The sequence below is a fragment of the Aquarana catesbeiana genome, linkage group LG01 (genome assembly GCF_042186555.1).
Source record: "Aquarana catesbeiana isolate 2022-GZ linkage group LG01, ASM4218655v1, whole genome shotgun sequence".
NCBI classification, from domain to species: domain Eukaryota; kingdom Metazoa; phylum Chordata; class Amphibia; order Anura; family Ranidae; genus Aquarana; species Aquarana catesbeiana.
Genome location: NC_133324.1, coordinates 991498280 through 991518504, shown reverse-complemented (window position 1 = coordinate 991518504; position 20225 = coordinate 991498280). Strand labels below are relative to the sequence as shown.

The window sequence follows — 20225 nt, the reverse complement described above, 5'->3', positions numbered from 1 at the left end:
AAAAATATATAAAAGAAAAAATTGAGAAAAAAATTATTATTAAGAAAAATATCAATAGATCGATAGAAAAATAAAAAATGATAGAAATAAGAATACAAGTGAAAATGCATATAAAGAAATGATAAAGCTAAAAAGGGGTAGAGAGGAGAGCTATAGATTGAAACATATATATTGGCTATTGTTGTCACAAACGTACAGATGTAGGAGACGTATATATAAATAAATACAACAACAAAAAGAGGCATCCATATACACATGCAAATGGATGGATCTGGTGACCTTAAAAAATAGAAAATTCTGAGGACACCTAAAGAAATTATTGGAACACACGTAAGTGAACCTATATGTATACATATATACACCCCCATGCACATACGCACACATGCATAGACACAATAATAATAATAATAAATTCAGATGGTATGGGAGAAGTTTTGCCAAAAGGTAACAAAGAAAAATATAGCTATAAACCGTAAGGGTATAACCGAAATGAAAATAAAATAAAATGGGGTACAGTAGGGAGAGACCTGAGGGAAGGGAAAAACATGAGAGATTTGGTGGAATGATGAATAAAAAAGAAAGAAAGGGATATGACCCTACATAAAGATTTAGACCCTAGGCCAGGGGCATACTGAACTAAATAACTGTATTGATCTATATATCTTCGTTGAGACCATTAGGTGCCAAGCTGTTTAAGGTAAAGATCCAGAACGTTTCTTGCCTACAAAGGCGTTGGAATCTTTCAGCAGGGGTAAAACCCCCATAACAGTTACTTCAATGTCCGACGACCCGCAATTTTCGTTGGATAATTCAGTGGACCAACAAGCCATTCTTGATTTATGTGAATTATGGAATATCAATGAGGATGATGATGATTTGGTAGCATGGTCCCAATACTCTCAGCCTACTGTGCCAATACAACACACTTCCTTCAGACCAAAATCCATATTTAATCCCACCCAATCCAAAGGCCCCTTTCTAACAACTTTCTATGAAGTTGTCTATAAGGACCTTTTAGGTCTTTGTGCTTCTGAATCTTCCAAAAATTCATACTCTACCCGTAATCTTAATCCCCAGGAACTTACAGCACTAAAATCACTCAGTACTAACATGGATATCATTATCAAATCTGCCGACAAAGGGGGAGGGATTGTGCTACAGAACAGATCCGATTACCTCCAGGAGACATACCGTCTCTTATCTGACACTCAAACCTATGAGAAATTGAAAACAGACCCACTAGCCAAATTCATTGAGGAATTTAAGACTCTAGTCACACTAGCCCTTGGACAGGGAATCCTGACTAAACAAGAAGCATCATTTTTTCTCAAACCATTTTTTAAGCTCCATTACCTGTATCATTTGCCGAAGATACACAAAGACCCCAATAAGCCACCTGGTCGTCCCATAGTAGCATCCATGAACAGCATTACCACCAGCTACTCACTATACATTGACCAGTTTCTACAGCCATTGGCCCAGTCCCTCCCTTCTTACATTAAAGATGGTACCCATTTGATAGATCTTTTACTTCCCTACAGATGGGAGTCTTCTTATCTGTGGGCCTCCTTTGGACGTCTGTTCACTTATACCTCCATACCTCACCAAGTAGGTCTCCAAGCCATCTCTCATTATCTTCACTCCAACCCCCTTCTCAACCCATCCCAGATTGAATTTATTATTTCTGCCACCAAGTTCTGTTTAGAACATAATTATTTTACTTTTCGATGGTCAATTTTATCTACAGAAACAGGGGACAGCTATGGGCGCTAATCTCACGCCTAGCTATGCTAACCTGACCATGGGACTGTGGGAGACCAGGTGTGTCTGGGAAAATAACCCCTTCTCTGCACACCTGGTCTTCTACAGTCGTTACATAGATGACATTATTATCATCTGGGACAGTCCCCCTAGTTCCGTGCAAGACTTCATTGCCCACTGTAATAACAACTCTTTTGGTTTATCGTTTACATCGACCATGGATTCAGAATCGATATGCTTTCTAGATTTAGAACTGTTCCATAAAAATGACCAGATTGTTACCAAAAACTTTACCAAACCCACAGCTGGAAATTCTTTTTTACATTTTTCCAGTTGCCATCATCCTAGGTGGGTGAACAACATACCCAAGAGCCAGTTCCATCGGCTCAGGAGAAATTGCACTAGACTAGAAGATTACAGTTCCCAATGCACCACTCTTTCTAAAAAATTCACAGACAAAGGTTATCCCTCCAGTACCATCAATGAAGCTGCCTCCTTCTATCTGACTGACATTTTACCTAACCCCAAGGCTCAGAAAACAGAACCTACCACTAGATTTATCACTCAGTTCCATTCTAGTCACAAAAGAATGGAACGGATCATTAAAAAACATTGGTCGATTCTAGCTCAAGATCCTCACCTAGCACCTTCCTTACCCATTGTTCTTCAGTTTGCCTGAATAATGCGAATAATCTCCTATACAGTACCGCTCAGCATTTCACCACTCATCACCAGCAAAATATTGCAGATTTAAATGTGTGGGTCATAGAATCTATATCAGACCAATTTACCCCTGCCGAAAGATTCCAACGCCTTTGTAGGCAAGAAACGTTCTGGATCTTTACCTTAAACAGCTTGGCACCTAATGGTCTCAACGAAGATATAGAGATCAATACAGTTATTTAGTTCAGTATGCCCCTGGCCTAGGATCTGACAATCTTTATGTAGGGTCATATCCCTTTCTTTTTTATTCATCATTCCACCAAATCTCTCATGTTTTTCCCTTCCCTCAGGTCTCTCCCTACTGTACCCCATTTTATTTTATTTTCATTTCGGTTATACCCTTACGGTTTATAGCTATATTTTTCTTTGTTACCTTTTGGCAAAACTTCTCCCATACCATCTGAATTTATTAATATTATTATTGTGTCTATGCATGTGTGCGTATGTGCATGGGGGTGTATATATGTATACATATAGGTTCACTTACGTGTGTTCCAATAATTTCTTTAGGTGTTCTCAGAATTTTCTATTTTTTAAGGTCACCAGATCCATCCATTTGCATGTGTATATGGATGCCTCTTTTTGTTGTTGTATTTATTTATATATACATCTCCTACATCTGTACGTTTGTGACAACAATAGCCAATATATATGTTTCAATCTATAGCTCTCCTCTCTACCCCTTTTTAGCTTTATCATTTCTTTATATGCATTTTCACTTGTATTCTTATTTTTATCATTTTTTATTTTTCTATCGATCTATTGATATTTTTCTTAATAATAATTTTTTTCTCAATTTTTTCTTTTATATATTTTTTCTTTCTTTTTCTTTTTTCTTTTTCCTTTTTTTATATATATATGTTATATATTTTTTAATATTATTTATATATATATATATATATATATATATATTTTTTTTTTTTTCATATATATATTTTCTCATCTTTCACTATTATTATTTCATTTTTATTATTATTTTTCGATTATATATTCTTTTCTTTTTTCCCTTTTTTATTTAAATATCCCTTTTTTTTCTTTTTTTTCTTTTATTTCTTCTATCCTCCTTATATTTCATTCTTACATTCTCCTGGTGTTTTGAACTCAATTCCTTTATCTCATTTCCATCGCACTCAGTATGTTGTGTTCGTTTTCATTTGTTGCTTAGTAACTGATTCCACAGCTCCCATATAAAGGACGCTTGTTGCATCAGCCTATCAGATCTGAAGAAAATGCGGAAGCATTGAAACGCGTCATCTGACACGTCCACACGTCACTTCCGCTGTCTGGCTCCTGGATCAGTGTTTGCGCTCCACGCCTGTCTTCTTCCGGTTCCGGTCCACTGCAATGGCTCTGGCTCTGGCTCCTAATGTCCGTTTAGATGCCGGCTCTCCTTGCGGACACTTCCATCGTTATTGCAGCCCAGCACCCAGCAGGGACCCCACGGACCACCCGCACATCACAACGCTGAGAGCGCCTCCACGTGAACCTGTACCATGCACTTTTTCAACATCTGAGGAGGGCGTCCCTGGACCCACCTTTTGTCCTTGCTTTTATTAACCCCATCTTTGTGAGTAGACATTTGGCTGTTGTTCTTTTTTATAACCCTATTAAAGTTTTTAATGATACTGCACTCAGATTGGCGCTTCTTGCCTTTTTTCACATTATCTTTTCAGAGTTGTCTGCTTCCACTTCCAGTGAGCTGCCGCTGGTGCTTAGTATCAGATTCCTGTGATTTACATATTGTCAGTGACTATCATTTTACATATATATTTTTCATTGACTATTATCCCCTGGACGGTTTTGCAGAGTCCCCATATATATTTTTACCATTTCTGATCTTGCTTATTTAGGTCACATTCCCCTTTTATTCTGGACTCTTTTCATGAATGTGAATTACTTCATTTTAGCTTGTTTGTATGTTCTCGTGCCATTTATCCTTTGTTGATTATTATAAACACAGAACACCTTCTCACAACAGCAGACTTACAATAAACACATTATGGCCGGGGGCCCCACACAGGTGACTTGCTGATGACATCAACATCAGCTATGAGTCCCACACTGACAGAAACCATCATGGCCTCCTTAATAATGTCCTTTTGCATTACATAACAGAACATCTTCCTAAATGCTTGTAGCTCCCCCAAATGCCAGGGCCAATAGTCTGTAGGCAAGAGGCTAGAGTTCAGTCCCCTCCAAAAGCCTCTGTCCCGGGTGAGTCTATCACAGTGGGGGGACTGTGGATGGCCTTGGAGTGGTCATGGTGGGCCAGTATTTGAACTATGGACTGGCTTTGGTGTGGTGGTGGGGGGACTGTGGATGGCCTTGGAGTGGTCATGGTGGGCCAGTATTTGAATTGGGGACTGTATTTAGTGGGGTAAAAGGACTTTGAACTGGTCTAGCCATATGATGGATGAACTGGTTTCGTCATATAGTGGGTGGGCCTCCTCACAGCCCTAGGGGGTAGGAGTTAGTTTTGTTTGACACAAGCAGTTTCGGAAGATATAGACTGGTCTGAGACTGGAAACACTTCTAGAATATTCCAGGCTCGTGGGGTGAATGTGGTGCCACATGGTACATGGAGTTAAAGTGGCTGACGCTGGGGGGGGGCCCTGGTTTTATAAGAAGGTCCATGCTTTAATGGAGAAGGCCGGGGGAGGTGATGATTGTTATCACTGCTGATCTAGAGTGCCATTATCAGTGGTGAGATGGAATTTCTGATTCTTCTAGTCTGGATAGAGTGAAGACAATCCATTGGGATGCCGGTATTGTGGGGAGAGTACGGCTTCTATAGATCCCGGGTACATCCTCTAGACTTGGTACACATCATACATAATCTAGAAGGAATATCTCATTTGGATTTATTGGCTAATTGGGATTGTGTGTGAGGCCCCCGCAGATCTTCCATCATTTTGCCGATTTACATTTGTTGGTGTTCTGCAGGTGAATCCGCTGTTGGAGGCGTTTGGAAACGCACAGACGGTGATGAACCAGAACAGCAGCCGGTTTGGAAAATACATCCAGTTACGGTTCAGCCAGGAAAATGGTAAGACGCATCTCCACCATCCAGAGATCGGCACCTCGGGGGAGGAGCTAGATAATAGGGTGGGAGGAGCACAGAGCTGTGATGTCATACATTCTGCCTATCCTTCAGGTACACAGCTGTCGCCTACATTTCTGTAACTTTCCAAATACGCCAATGATGGTGGTCAGTGGGGGGGATGAATGTCCTGTGTCAAAGGTCAGTGGGAGGGGATTAATGTCCCGGTGTCAGAGGTCAGTGGGAGGATAATTGTCCCAATGTCAGTGGAAGGAGGAACGTGTCTGTAGAAGTGGGAGGAGGAACGTGTCTGTAGAGGTGGGAGGAGGAAGGTGTCTGTAGAGGTGGGAGGAGGAAGGTGTCTGTAGAGGTGGGAGGAGGAAGGTGTCTGTAGAGGTGGGAGGAGGAAGGTGTCTGTAGAGGTGGGAGGAGGAAGGTGTCTGTAGAGGTGGGAGGAGGAAGGTGTCTGTAGAGGTGGGAGGAGGAAGGTGTCTGTAGAGGTGGGAGGAGGAAGGTGTCTGTAGAGGTGGGAGGAGGAAGGTGTCTGTAGAGGTGGGAGGAGGAAGGTGTCTGTAGAGGTGGGAGGAGGAAGGTGTCTGTAGAGGTGGGAGGAGGAAGGTGTCTGTAGAGGTGGGAGGAGGAACGTGTCTGTAGAGGTGAGAGGAGGAACGTGTCTGTAGAGGTGGGAGGAGGAAGGTGTCTGTAGAGGTGGGAGGAGGAAGGTGTCTGTAGAGGTGGGAGGAGGAAGGTGTCTGTAGAGGTGGGAGGAGGAAGGTGTCTGTAGAGGTGGGAGGAGGAAGGTGTCTGTAGAGGTGGGAGGAGGAAGGTGTCTGTAGAGGTGGGAGGAGGAAGGTGTCTGTATCGGTGGGAGGAGGAACGTGTCTGTATCGGTGGGAGGAGGAAGGTGTCTGTATCGGTGGGAGGAGGAAGGTGTCTGTATCGGTGGGAGGAGGAGGGTGTCTGTAGAGGTGGAAGGAGGAACGTGTCTGTAGAGGTGGAAGGAGGAACGTGTCTATAGAGATTATGGTTCTTTGTAGGGGGGCAGCTGCCCTCACAGGGGTCTCCTAAACTCTCACAAACCTTGGGAAACCCTAAAACATCTGAATCTGACCCTTGATAGATCAACTTCGTACATTCAGCCTGCTGAACTGGCCGAGATTCGAACAGTATATGGCCCACCTTTTGAGAGATTCCACCCATCATTTTTCCTTGAATAGAACAATCCCCACCCCCCATGATTCATTCCTAGATCAGACTATTACCCCACCATTCATCCCTAGAGTGGAAAATTCTGCACCCCCGTCACTCATCCTTGAATCCGGCTATTGTAGAAGTACAGGTTCTCTTTGTGGTGATGAACTCATTAAAGGGGTACAGGTCCTCTTTACTGTGAACACAATGTAGAGGTACAGGTCCCCTTTGAGGTGAGGGACAGGTCCTTTTTACTGTGAAGAACACAATGTAGAGGTAAAGGTCTTCTTTGAGATGAGAAACTTACAAGTCCTCTTTGCTGGCTTTTTCTTGTGTTCTCATTGGTCACTCTTCATTGTGGTTGATCGGTTTCTGGGTTGCAGTGAAGGGAGCGAAGATTAACGAGTATCTCCTGGAGAAATCACGGGTGACCCACCAGGACTCCGGGGAGCGCAACTTCCATGTCTTCTACTACATGCTGTTTGGTTGTCCAGAGGAAGAGCGGGAAGTGTACGGCCTTCTACAGTCCTCCATGTACAGGTAGGTGAACGGGTGGGTGCCTCTTGTATGTAGGTGAGCAGCAATATATGTTTTTTGTGAAGACCTGAAACTATTACTTCACTGGAATAGTGCCCGCCAGGGGTGAAATCCGCCTATTCCAGCCCTCACTGCCTATCCCAGCTGTCATCGCCTATCCCAGCTCTCATCGCCTATCCCAGCCCTCACCGCCTGTTCCAGCTCTCATCGCCTATCCCAGCTCTCATCGCCTGTTCCAGCTCTCATCGCCTGTTCCAGCTCTCATCGCCTGTTCCAGCTCTCATCGCCTGTTCCAGCTCTCATCGCCTATCCCAGCTGTCATCGCCTATCCCAGCCCTCATCGCCTGTTCCAGCCCTCACCGCCTATCCCAGCCCTCACCGCCTGTTCCAGCCCTCACCGCCTGTTCCAGCCCTCACCGCCTATCCCAGCTGTCATCGCCTATCCCAGCTGTCATCGCCTATCCCAGCTGTCATCGCCTATCCCAGCCCTCACCGCCTGTTCCAGCTCTCATCGCCTATCCCAGCTGTCATCGCCTGTTCCAGCTCTCATCGCCTATCCCAGAGCTCGCCACCTGTCCCAGCATTCGCGGTCTGTCCTAGAGCTCCCTACCTGTCCCAGCCCTCACCGCCTCTCTCAGCCCTAATACTAATGTGCCAGCCTGGAAGATCTCTTCTTCCGTGGTCCAGAGCCATGGGAGCTATGCTGGCATGACCCCGCCCCTGAGGAATGACCCCACCCCTGAGGAATGACCCCGTCAGCTTGCTGTAAGTAGGCTGTGCATAGTGATTGCTGTGTCGGGGGATTCCTCCGAGTTATTTACCTTTGGGGACCAGGGGGTGTCTCGGCTGCCATAGCCTTGATGAGGAAAGGATTAAGTTAGAGCTGCATGATTAATCGTTAAGAATCTAAATTGCAGTTCTTTTCCCTTCCTGATCTGCACAATTCTTTCTAATGCCCTGTACACACGATCGGACTTTCCGACGGAAAATGTGCGATCGGAGCTTGTTGTCGGAAATTGGGCTCCATCTGACTTTTTCCATCGGAATTTCCGACACACAAAGTTGGAGAGCAGGCTATAAAATTTTCCGACAACAAAATCCATTGTCGGAAATTCTGATCTTGTGTACACAATTCCAACGCACAAAGTGCCACGCATGCTCGGAATCAAGCAGAAGAGCCGCACTGGCTACTGAACTTCATTTTTCTCGGCTCATCGTATGTCTTGTGTGTCACCGCGTTCTTGAGGTTCGGAATTTCCAACAAGATTTGTGTGACCCGTGTGTATGCAAGACAAGTTTGAGCCGACATCCGTCAGAAAAAATCCACGGTTTTGTTGTCGGAGTGTCCGATCAATGTCCGATCAATGTCCGATCAATGTCCGATCAATGTCCGATCAATGTCCGATCAATGTCCGATCAATGTCCGATCGTGTGTACGGGGCATTAGTGGTGCAGAGAGTTCTCAAGCTGAAAAAAAAACAATCCAGGCAGTCTGCCAAGTTTTATCACAACATCACTATAAACAAGGTAACATTTCTTCTTAGATGAAAGGAATGAACTTCTGTCTGTAGATGAGGGAAGTTTAACCATTTAAAGACTAAACCTTTTTCTGCCACTTGCTGCATGTTCAGAGAATAAAATGGTGGTTGTTGTAATATTTTATGTCTCATGTATTCGCACAGCGGTCTTTCAAAAAAAAAAATACACTTTTATTAATTAAAAAGAAACTAAACAGTAAAGTTAGTCCAATTTTTTTGTATAATGTGAAAGTTGATGTTACGCCGCGAGAATCGTGATCTTTATTCTGAGCAAAAAAATCGTGATTCTCATTTTAGCCGGAACCGTACAGCTCTATTATATATATGTATACGGTGATCCTCCAATGTGACCAGCCTTGGATGGATTGTACGCATGGCGCTCTCTCCTATATTCTGCTTCCGTGTGCGTCACGCGCTCCGACCTTCTGTCTTATGTTACATTGTAACCTCCAATAAACATCTTTACTGGTATAAATAGAAAATGTTGGAGGCGGGATAATGTGACTCCCGCTGCCTCTCATAGGGGGATGGACTTCAATAGAGAAGGCGGGGCTGGATTTGTGGGGTATCTTCTCATTGGGTGGATGTGAAGCGCACTGGACTGCCGTTATCCGTGTCATCCAATCAGTGGAGAGCACAACGAGGATATAATTAAAGTGTCAGTGTAAAGTAGAACATTTTATTCAATTTCCTTAAAGTTAACCATTTGCTGACCAGCCGCCGTCATTATACCGCGGCAGGTCGGCGCGATCCCGCGAACCGTCATAGCTGTACGCCGCCTCCTTTAAGCGGGATAGCAGGCAGTCGCACTGCACAGCGGGGGGGGGGGGGGAGGGGGCGACGCTCGTGACTGGCGGACGCAATGACAACTGACCACGAGCGATCGCGAGCACGAGAGGCAGAACACGGAAGTGTAAAGGAGAGAGAGATTGTGTGTTCCTAATAGCTGGGAATCACGATCTGTCATCTCCTCTACTCAGTCCCCTCCCCCTACAGTTAAAAACACACCCAGGGAACAAATTTAACCCCTCGATCGCCCCCAGTGTTAACCCCTTCACTGCCAGTCACATTTATACAGTAATCAATGCATTTTTATAGCTCTGATCGCTGCATAAATGACAATGGTCCCAAAAATGTGTCAAAAAAGTGTCCGATGTGTCCGCCGTAATGTCAGTCATGATAAAAATTGCTGATCGCCGCCATTACTAGTAAAAAAAAATAATAATAATAATAAAAATGACATAAAACTATCCCCAATTTTGTAGACAATATAACTTTTGTGCAAACCAATCAATATACACTTATTGTGATTTTTATTACCAAAAATATGTAGAAGAATACTGTGACAGACCTAGCCGGGAAAGAGACTTTTGGAGGGGACTGAATGCTAGCCTCTTGCCGATCGATCGGGGGCCCTTGCATTTGGGGGAATGGTGCTCTTTGTGAGCTGTATGCCTGGGGACCCTTGAGGTGGTATTACTGTGGATTCGGGTCCTGGTCCCCCAGGACACACAGACTCTGGGGACCCTGGATTTGCCATATTAGAAATAGTGGCTGATTCATAATGCTGGGACAGATACTGTTAGGAGATGCTGATGTAAATTCCAACACCTGTCTGTCTGTTGTCTGCTAGAATGTGTATTGTAAATAAGTCTCTAGTATGGGATCTAAGAGTCATTAGATCCCCATTGTTATTTGTGTTAATTAACTCTGCTATTGTGTGAAGAAGAGTCTATGTTGATTGTGATAATGTTGATTGGACTTTCTGAACTACAATATGGCCAGTCTGGCCTAAAGGTCATGTCTGAGTCATCTAGGCTGTCTAAAGGGATTAGTTAATTAGCTCATGTTAATTAGGTTAATTAGGTTACAGCTGTATTGTTAGAGTAATATGAGCAGGAGGTCTGCACCTCCACTTTGAGTGTATAAAAGCCTGTATTTTGTCAATAAAGAGAGATTCCTGGTTGAACTTACATACAGCCTGCCTGGTGTTTGTTCTGAGCTACACAACTGGGTTAGAACGGCACATAGCTGTAGTTCTAGTCCCAGAGCATCGGATGACCGAACCATCAGACGTTGCAATCTGATTCTATAGCTGCAGAGGAGTGTCGGGAGAGTGGAAGCGAGCGAGCAGGGGGGCTCGTTACAAATACGTATCGGCCTAAACTGAGGAAAAAATGTGCCTTTTTTTAAAAAAAATGGGGATATTTATTACAGCACAAAGTACAAAATATTGTGTTTTTTTTTCAAAATTGTCGCTCTTCTTTTTTTGTTTATAGCGCAAAAAATAAAAACTGCAGAGGTGATCAAATACCACCAAAATAAATCTCTATTTGTGGGAAAAAAAGGACGTCAGTTTTGTTTGGGTACAACGTCGCACGACCGCGCAATTGTCAGTTAAAGCGACGTAGTGCCGTATCACAAAAAATGATCTGGTCATTGAGCAGCCAAATCTTCCGGGGCTGAAGCGGTTAAACATATAGTAACAAAATTATAATAAAATGCAATTCTAAAGCAGTCGGTTCCAACCACTGCAGCAATTTATACAACATATTCTTTCCGCTCAACGCGTTTCTTGGATACGGTCCTCTTCATCAGGAGATAACAGACATTTGCTGCCATCTAAATAAGGGGATGAGATTTGTTTTAAATAATCATATTAATATAAAATAGTTTCACATGTCGTGCTATGCTCCCTCCCAGAGACCGTGGCATGGTCCCGGGGAAGCCCCCTCCCCCCTTCAATCAGTGGACAGGATGGACTGTGGCTGAGGGATGTTCCCAGAGATGAGCCTCGGAGTCCTTCCATCCATCCTGGATGTGAGTGTGGCATTGGTGGCCAATGTGTGGGGTACGGTGCCTGACCGGATGTATGTGGAGAAGGTTGGATCTACAGATGTTGGGCTAGAGGTGTGAGCCCCGCCCCCACAGTGTGTGCCCTGCCCCCTTCTGTGTGAGCCCTGCCCCAATGGTGTGAGGCCCACCCCTGCAGTGTGACCCTGCCCCTACAGTGTGAGCCCCGCCCCTTTCTGTGTGAGCCCCACCGTGTGTGCCCTGTCCCTTTCTGTGTGAGCCCCGCCCCCTGTGTGTGTGAGCCCCGCCCCCGCGGTGTGGGTTGTATGCAGCTGGTAAGACCCATGTTGGACTGAGTTCCTCTTCTCTGGTTGTAGATACATCGGTCAGGAGGAGACGTGTTCGGGGGACTGGGCGGAGCGTTACCACACACTGTGCAATGCCATGCGCATGGTCGGCTTCCAGACTCAGGTTGGTACCAATTCAGAGATTTCCCCATCAGGTAAGTGTACGCCGAGGCCGCAGCGTGTTCCTTCCCAGCCGGGATACGGGATTGGATGATGTTGCTTTGGATGACTCGGGGTGAGATCAGATGGACGGAACTTTCTGGGTTTTGCTGCACCCGGATATCTCCGCCCATAATGCGGTATGGACTCCGCCTTTTCCCATACATCACGGTTCGTCATTGTGATGTCATCCTCTGTCCCTCCCACAGGAGGAGTTAGACCTGAAGACCATCCTCTCCGGGATCCTGTCTCTGGGGAACATCCTGTTCGTTGCTCAGGACACCGGTGGGGTCACCGTGGATGGCAAGTCCTGCGGGTGGCTGAAAGCTGCTGCGGTAAGAGAGTCATTAGTGGGAGATCCAGAGAGGGTCTGTGCATCGTATTATACCCCGGGGGTGATATGTGGGGGAGGGGGTTAGAGAAGAATTGAGATGAGGTTTGGGGAGATTGGAGAGGTGCAATATGAGGGGTGAGGGTACAGAGAATTGATGAATGGGTTGGGGGTACAGAGGGAGTGTAATATGGAAGAATAGTTGGGGGGGGGGGGGTTTAAAGAAAAGATTTTGGGTATGGGGGTTGATATGTAGAGTGGGGGGTATAGAGAATTGATACATGGTCTGGGGGTTCCTAGAGAGTGTGATATGTGGGTTGGGGGGTACAGAAGGGGGTGTAATATAGATTTTGATAAGGAGGGTACAGAGAAGAATTGAAACGAGGGTTGGGCGTACAGGGGGGTGATTTGTAGAGTGGGGGGCACAGAGATGAATTGATATGTGGGTTGGGGGTACAGAGGGGGTGATATGTAGAGTGGGGGGTACAGGGGGGGTGATATGTAGAGTGGGGGGTACAGGGGGGGTGATATGTAGAGTGGAGGTTCTTAGAGAGTGTGATACAGAGGGTGGTCAGGGGTGTACAGAGAAGAATAGAGAGGAGGGTTGGGGTACAGAGGGGGGGGTGATATGTAGAGTGGGGGGGTACAGAGAAGAATTGAGATGAGGTTTGGGGGGTGTATTATGAAGGGTGGGGGTACAGAGGGTAATTGATATGTGAATCGGGAGTACAGAGAGAGTGTGATGTGGGTTGAGGGGTACGGAATGGGGTGTAATATGTGGGGGGGGGGTGGCACAGAGGGGTTTCCCGGTTTCTGTGGATCTAAAGTTGCCTTTTCTGGTTTTCAGGGTCAGTTTGGGGTGGAGGAAGAGGACCTCCGGGACTGTTTGGTCTGTACCATCTCTGTGATGCGGGGGGAGACAATCCGGAGGTTACACTCCCAGCAGCAGGCAGAGGGTAAGAAGTGTCAGATCGGGGGGAGTGGACATTTCCACCAGTCTGACCAATCAGTGTAATTTTATACCTTGGTGGAGGTGTGGCTTCTTTTGTCTGGTTCCGCCCTTTTCATTCATATTCTATTCCATAAATCCTGATATGATAAAATGACAATCATAACAAATGTCCACCCAAACCTATAAGAAAGTCTCACCTGGGTACCAAACATGGTGGGGCTCTAATGTCCAGAAGGTGAATTGGTCACGTGACCCCTCTGAAGGAGAATATGGAGACGATCGATGTTGTGTCTGTCTACCAAATCCTGATTTCATTGTGTACAATGTGACCAATCACAGATATCGATATCATTCGTAAAGTGAGGGAACGTCCAATAACGTACATCTTACGTCACACTCCTCAGCTCTTTTGGTTGGGTGGGGGTTGGGTGGGGGTTGGGTGGGGGTTGGCTCGGTGACATCCTCTAGATCAGTCAGTTCTCACCCTCGGTCCTCAAGTGCCCCCAACAGGCCAGGTTTGCAGGTTTTCCTTTTATCTTGCACAGGCTCTTTAAATCCGAGTCAATGGCTTGAAGAGAAATTCCCAAATCATGGCCTGTTGGGGGCACTTGAGGACCGGGGGGTGAGAACCGCTGATCTACAGCATGGGTGTCAAACTTTCTTCATGGGCTCATTATGGTTTCCCTCAAAGGGCCGGTTGTGTCTGTAGGACTACATGTCCAAAACACCCCACCCCCCCCTTACATCAGATGTTAAAAGCTTCCCCCCACCATAAGTCAAGAGTCCCCCACCCTCCCTTACATCACAGTGCCCTTACCTTGTGCTGCTGATAAGAAGAAGCAGAGCTAGGAAGCAGAAAGTACAGGGTCTTGAGGAGGAATCAGCTGCTGTAATCTTCTGAATGCTGAGACCAGGGGAGGTGGAGATGAGGGGGTGCTACGGCTGCACAGAGAGGTGCAGGATCTGTAGGAAGAGTTCTGCCCTCCGTTCTGCTGCCGACTACTGAGACGGGGGAAGGGGCAGAGACGAGCCTCTCTGGGGCTGCACAGAGAAGCGCAGGATCTGTAGGAAGAGTTTTGTCCTCCTCTCTAATGCCGACTGCCTAGGATAAGGTGGGGATGGAAATGAGGGAGGTGCCACAGCTGTAGGAGAGGTGCGAGGGCCACATAAAATGACCACGAGGGCCGGATTTGTCCCACGGGCCTTGTGTTTGACACATGTGCTCTAGAAGGTCAACAAAAAGCTGCTGTAGATGTCAGTGGTCAGTTCCCAACCTTCAATCAGATCCATGCCGGAGGGCTGAGAGCCCTTTCTGAGGGCCAGTGACTCCCAGTGGACCCTTTACATGTCTTCTTCTGTTATTGGGGTCAGTAAGGTAGACCTATCATTTCACTTCTAAGGACACCTATTAACCAATTGAATGTCTATCCAGTCCACACCTGGGTCCCTGTAATCCTCCAATCACAGACCGCCTATGGGGAGGGGCTGTACACTTCATCCTTCTCTTCTCACGCAGATGCCAGAGACTCCATCGCCCGGGTCGTCTACTCCCGTATGTTCGGCTGGATTGTCACTAAAGTCAATGAGCTCCTGGCTGGTGATGTAAAACGTGGGGCCACGGTGCCGGAAATAGGTAAGTGCCATGTCTGTGGTAGGGGGGCAAAGCGGTGTGTCTGTGGGAAGGGGGCGGAGTGGCTTGCCTGTGGGAAGGGGGCGGAGTGGCGTGCCTGTGGTAGGGGGGCAAAGTGGCGTGCCTGTGGTAGGGGGGCAAAGTGGTGTGTCTGTGGGAAGGGGGCGGAGTGGCTTGCCTGTGGGAAGGGGGCGGAGTGGCGTGCCTGTGGTAGGGGGGCAGAGTGGCGTGCCTGTGGGAGAGGGCGGAGTGGAGTTCCTGTGCTAGGGGGCGGAGTGGCGTGCCTGTGGTAGGGGGGCGGAGTGGCGTGCCTGTAGTAGGGGGGTGGAGTGGCGTGCCTGTGGTAGGGGGGCGGAGTGGCGTGCCTGTGGTAGGGGGGCGGAGTGGCGTGCCTGTGGTAGGGGGGCAGAGTGGCGTGCCTGTGGTAGGGGGGCAGAGTGGCGTGCCTGTGGTAGGGGGGCAGAGTGGCGTGCCTGTGGTAGGGGGGCAGAGTGGCGTGCCTGTGGTAGGGGGGCAGAGTGGCGTGCCTGTGGTAGGGGGGCAGAGTGGCGTGCCTGTGGTAGGGGGGCAGAGTGGCGTGCCTGTGGTAGGGGGGCGGAGTGGCGTGCCTGTGGTAGGGGGGCGGAGTGGCGTGCCTGTGGGAAGGGGGCGGAGTGGCGTGCCTGTGGGAAGGGGGCAGAGTGGCGTGCCTGTGTTAGGGGGGCGGAGTGGCGTGCCTGTGTTAGGGGGGCGGAGTGGCGTGCCTGTGTTAGGGGGGCGGAGTGGCGTGCCTGTGTTAAGGGGGCGGAGTGGCGTGCCTGTGGTAGGGGGGCGGAGTGGCGTGCCTGTGGTAGGGGGGCGGAGTGGCGTGCCTGTGGTAGGGGGGCGGAGTGGCGTGCCTGTGGTAGGGGGGCGGAGTGGCGTGCCTGTGGTAGGGGGGCTGAGTGGCGTGCCTGTGGAAGGGGGCGGAGTGGCGTGCCTGTGGTAGGGGGGCGGAGTGGAGTGTCTGTGCTAGGGGGCGGAGTGGCTGCCTTCAGAGGGGCTCCTAACCTACAAGGTTGTGTGGGACCAGCTTTGGATAAGTACCTGGATATTCAGTGTGCCCCCGGCCACAGGTCATTGGTACTTTTTGGAGAATCAGCCTTTGTGTTCAGTCTAGTGCTGTCCTGTGAAGAGAATCGACTCTACAGACCCTTGTAGTCCCTTGTAGTCCCTTGTAGTCTGCACCTTCCCAAAGGGCCTGACAACTGCAAGATCTATCTAGCTCAAGCTTGGCCAGGTTTCAGCATTGGTAGATACATTTCACTTGTGAGGAAAGTAGTTTAGTTTAGCCCTTGATTAAAAGAGTTCACACCCTGTGTACATTTAGGGAGTTTACCATGGTTGGAGCGTAGATTGCTGTGGGAGCTCCCATCAGACTGGTTCTCGCCATTGTTGGCACGTAGATTGTTTGGGGAACCCCCATCAGAGTTGTTTTCACCCTCTCCTATTTTTTCGTATCCATTTTCCCCTTTTCAGACCCCCTCTTCTTCTGTTGTCCTGGCCTTGGGTTCTAAAGCAGCCCAATGGACCTGTCTCAATGGGCCAGATAGCTCTTTAGGCAAATTAGCTTGTTTTTTTATGGGGATACCTGGGGTGGAATCCACTCGCTAGGGTACCCCCATCCCCAAAGCTACTGTCTGGTTCCTCACAACAAACCGTTTCCACCACATCGGCACAATTCTGCCTTGGCCAAGTTTCCAAGTTTGGACTGTGTTGGACACCATGTAGATTTTGCAGTGCTGAACAATGTCAATAGTATTAGCCTTGCTTGCACTTTCTTTTCTAAAGACAATGCCTTGGAAACTGGCTCGCCTCAACTGGTATCCTCTGAGCCAAGAGGAGAGGTCTATGCACCTGGCTGCACCTCAGATCCTACGTAATGGGTGGAGAATATCATAGGAGGGCCCTGTGCCCCCTGGATTGTCAGCAGGCCGAAAACACTAAGTTGCTGCAGGTACCCATTGCCGAGGATAGAGTATGCCTGGAGGACTTTGTGGGACCAATTCACCATTGTTCTTTTTTCGGAAAATTCACAGCCTTTTGTGAAAGGTAACTAGATGCCTTCTCTTGTTCTGTCCCTAATAAGGTGAATTCTTTGGGGGGTTGTGTTGTGGAAATTTTATGAAGATGTATTTTAATATGTTTTGTCATAGTGTCTCCCAGTGTTAGTTCTCCTACAACCCGCTCTAAAGCCCGGACTGGGGCAGACTGATGCTGGTGAGACCCGTTTTGGTAGTGGAAAGCTTCTTGAGGTTGCAGAGAAGTGTTTGCAGAGTGGGGATATGTCGGCCAGCGAAGGGCCTCTATGCAATGCACAGACGATCGTTTGAGAGGGATGTGTTCACTCTGCAAGGACATTATCGGTCATGGGGGGGGGAGCACGTTTTTGTCTTTCGGTATGTCTGATCAGCACATGGAGGGGCTATGGAGTGTTCCTGCAGATAATCTCCCATCCACAGGAATGGTAGTATAATCCGGGGATGTTCTCTGAACAATGCAGAATAAGGATTCACACCAACGGTAAAAACGGGAGACTTTGGGTGTGTTGATCGGAGCAGCGTATAGTGGAATTTCCACGTCAGTTGGGAGCTTCTTAGACATTTGATTGTGATCCATATTAGGCAGACTACACAGTATTCTACTGCAGGCCCCATATTCACCTTGGGGTGTCAGAGAGGATGGTTTATATTCATCCCGAGGTCTTTCCATGTAGACCAACTGGACCTGTATTTTTGTACTAGATTCCCTCATGGGACTATGAGGGACTTTTGTCTCCACATTAGCTTGTAGGTCTTCCTTTCCTTGTTTGGGAATTTGTCAGTCTTCCACCTGTTTTTGGTGGGTTCTGGTTGATCAGATTCTCCCCTTGGTTGTATTGGTAGGTCCCCTATCTGGTTGGGAGTCCCATTTTTACTGGTTCCAGATTAGGGTATTAGTCCTTCAAGTTGCTCATGGGCTGTAGGCATGCCCACTGCTCTTAATGAGGCATTTTAGTGGCTGTTGCTGTGCTGCCCATCCCTTGATTGGACTGCTTTTGGATGTCCCAAAAGTATCTGAATTCCTGTCCCTCAATGGATAAGAAAGAAAATAGGATTTTGGGACTTAATATAAGATCGATTTCTTGGGGTCCGTTATGGTCCCGTCCCTTTGTTTCATCTCATGTTCTTGGTACTGCTTTATCACAAAACTGAGGCATGCTGGGTAGGAGATATACGATTTGTGAGTCCAGTCCTTGTGTAAGCATTACTATGACCCAAATGTATCTGTGTTCCTTAATGGACTCCAAGACATGGATTGGACATAAAGAAAAAAATCCTATTTCTTGCCGATGTCCCTGCACACCCCAGATGTCTGTGTACCCGAGGTTTACCTATATTGGGTGGAAGGGGAGCCACCTTGTGTCTGGCTGACATATATAATAGTGTGTGTGTGTGTGTGTGTGTGTATATATATATAACTATATAATGTAATATTACTGGTGATCATTCCTCCTCAGATTGGCCACATGAAGAGTCTTCCTTTTTCTCTTCTCAGGTATTTTGGATATTTTTGGCTTTGAGAACTTTGCTGTGAATCGCTTTGAGCAATTGTGTATAAATCTGGCCAATGAGCAGCTGCAGAACTTCTTCAACCATGTGAGTCTAGAATGATATGTGTGTACGCAATCCTACAATGGGAGGGGGGGGGGGGTGTATAACGCAGATTATAACAGGTCTGATTTGTATCTCAGCACATCTTCCTGATGGAGCAGCAGCATTATCTGCAGGAAGGGATCCAGCAAGATGCTGTCACCTTTGTTAACAACCAGCCGATCTTGGTACGTAGTGCCATGAATTGTCTTCCCCCAGAGGTCACATGACCCGTTTTAATACTTTTCTTTTATTCATCTTCTGACGCTCTGCTTTAATCTCAGTCGCCCTTCTGTTTTTCTCTCTAAGAGGAGGCTTCCAGATGCCCACCTTGTAGCATACCCGTGTCTCAGTATAAATTAGTCATGTCATGGCAGTAGACACAGTTGGCGCTCTCTCTGTAGACTACTTATGGAAGGTTGGGGTGGAGGACAGTCCTCTGTTGTCGGAGTTGGTGCTCTCTTTAGATGACCTATGGATGGCCGGGGTGATGGGCAGTCCTCTATTGTCAGAGTTGGTGCTCCCTCTCTATAGATGACCTATGGATGGCCGGGGTGGTGGGCAGTCCTCTCTGGTGTCAGAGTTGGCGCTCTCTATAGATGACCTGTGGATGGGTGGGGTGGAGTGTAGTCCTCTGTTGTCTGAATTGGTGCTCTCTCTCCCTATAAATGTTCTATGGATGGTTGGGGTGGAGGACAGTCCTCTGTTGTCGGAGTCGGTGCTCTTTCTATGGATGGATGGTTGGGTGGAGGGTAGTCCTCTGTTGTCAGAGTTGGCACTCTCTATAGATAACTTATGGATGGTTGGGGTGGAGGGTAGTCCTCTGTCGGAATTGGTGCTCTCTCTCCCTTTAGATGTCCTATGGATGGTTGGGGCGGTGGGCAGTCCTTTGTTGTCAGAGTTGGTGCTCTCTCTATATAGATAACTTATGGATGGTTGCGGTGGTGGGTAGTCCTCTGTTGGAGTTGGTGCTCTCTCTCCCTATAGATGTCCTATGGTTAATTGTGGTGGTGGGCAGTCCTTTGTTGTCAGAGTTGGTGCTCTCTCTCTATATAGATAAGTTATGGATGGTTGGGGTGGTGGGAAGTGCTCTGTAGGATGGTGAAAGGGTTAATTCCCTATATGACTGTATGCAGATCTCGGTATTAATGACGCTCTTCTCTCTCCATACAAGGATCTCTTTCTGGCCCGGCCAGCCGGCATTCTCTCCATTCTGGATGAGCAGACGTCCTTCCCGCAGGTGAGTGTCATTTACTGGGTTCATCTATCCTCAGTCTGACAGCCGCTTCAGCTCTTCTAATGGAAAGCGGAGTTACCTGATGCATATTTGGGTGGAGAGATCTCTGTATCCTGGTGTGCAGATCTTCCCCATTCTCCACTGGCAGGAGGCCTCCTTCCTTATATTATGGAGAACACAACCGGAGGGGTGCGGCTGGAGGAGGGGAGGAGGGGGGGGGGGGGGAGGGGGTGAGACTGAAGAGGTGAGGAGGGAACAGGTCCAGAAAGCACAGTGAGGATGAGCGGAGTTGGAGTCTCACAGAAATAGGAGATGGTGGGAATGTAAAGTGAGAAT

The 20225-nt window shown here is 47.5% G+C and overlaps 1 protein-coding gene across 1 annotated transcript in view; it reads left to right on the top strand.

Moving 5' to 3' along the window:
* Positions 1 to 20225, top strand: part of LOC141124070 (myosin-IIIb-like) — a 137372-nt gene that overhangs the window by 67110 nt on the left and 50037 nt on the right. Inside the window, exons 5-13 of the mRNA XM_073612173.1 lie at positions 5428 to 5530; positions 7099 to 7255; positions 11961 to 12054; positions 12299 to 12424; positions 13268 to 13376; positions 14889 to 15005; positions 18558 to 18658; positions 18754 to 18840; positions 19827 to 19892. Coding sequence (XP_073468274.1) covers positions 5428 to 5530; positions 7099 to 7255; positions 11961 to 12054; positions 12299 to 12424; positions 13268 to 13376; positions 14889 to 15005; positions 18558 to 18658; positions 18754 to 18840; positions 19827 to 19892 — 960 coding nt within the window. The remainder of the gene's footprint in view (positions 1 to 5427; positions 5531 to 7098; positions 7256 to 11960; positions 12055 to 12298; positions 12425 to 13267; positions 13377 to 14888; positions 15006 to 18557; positions 18659 to 18753; positions 18841 to 19826; positions 19893 to 20225) is intronic.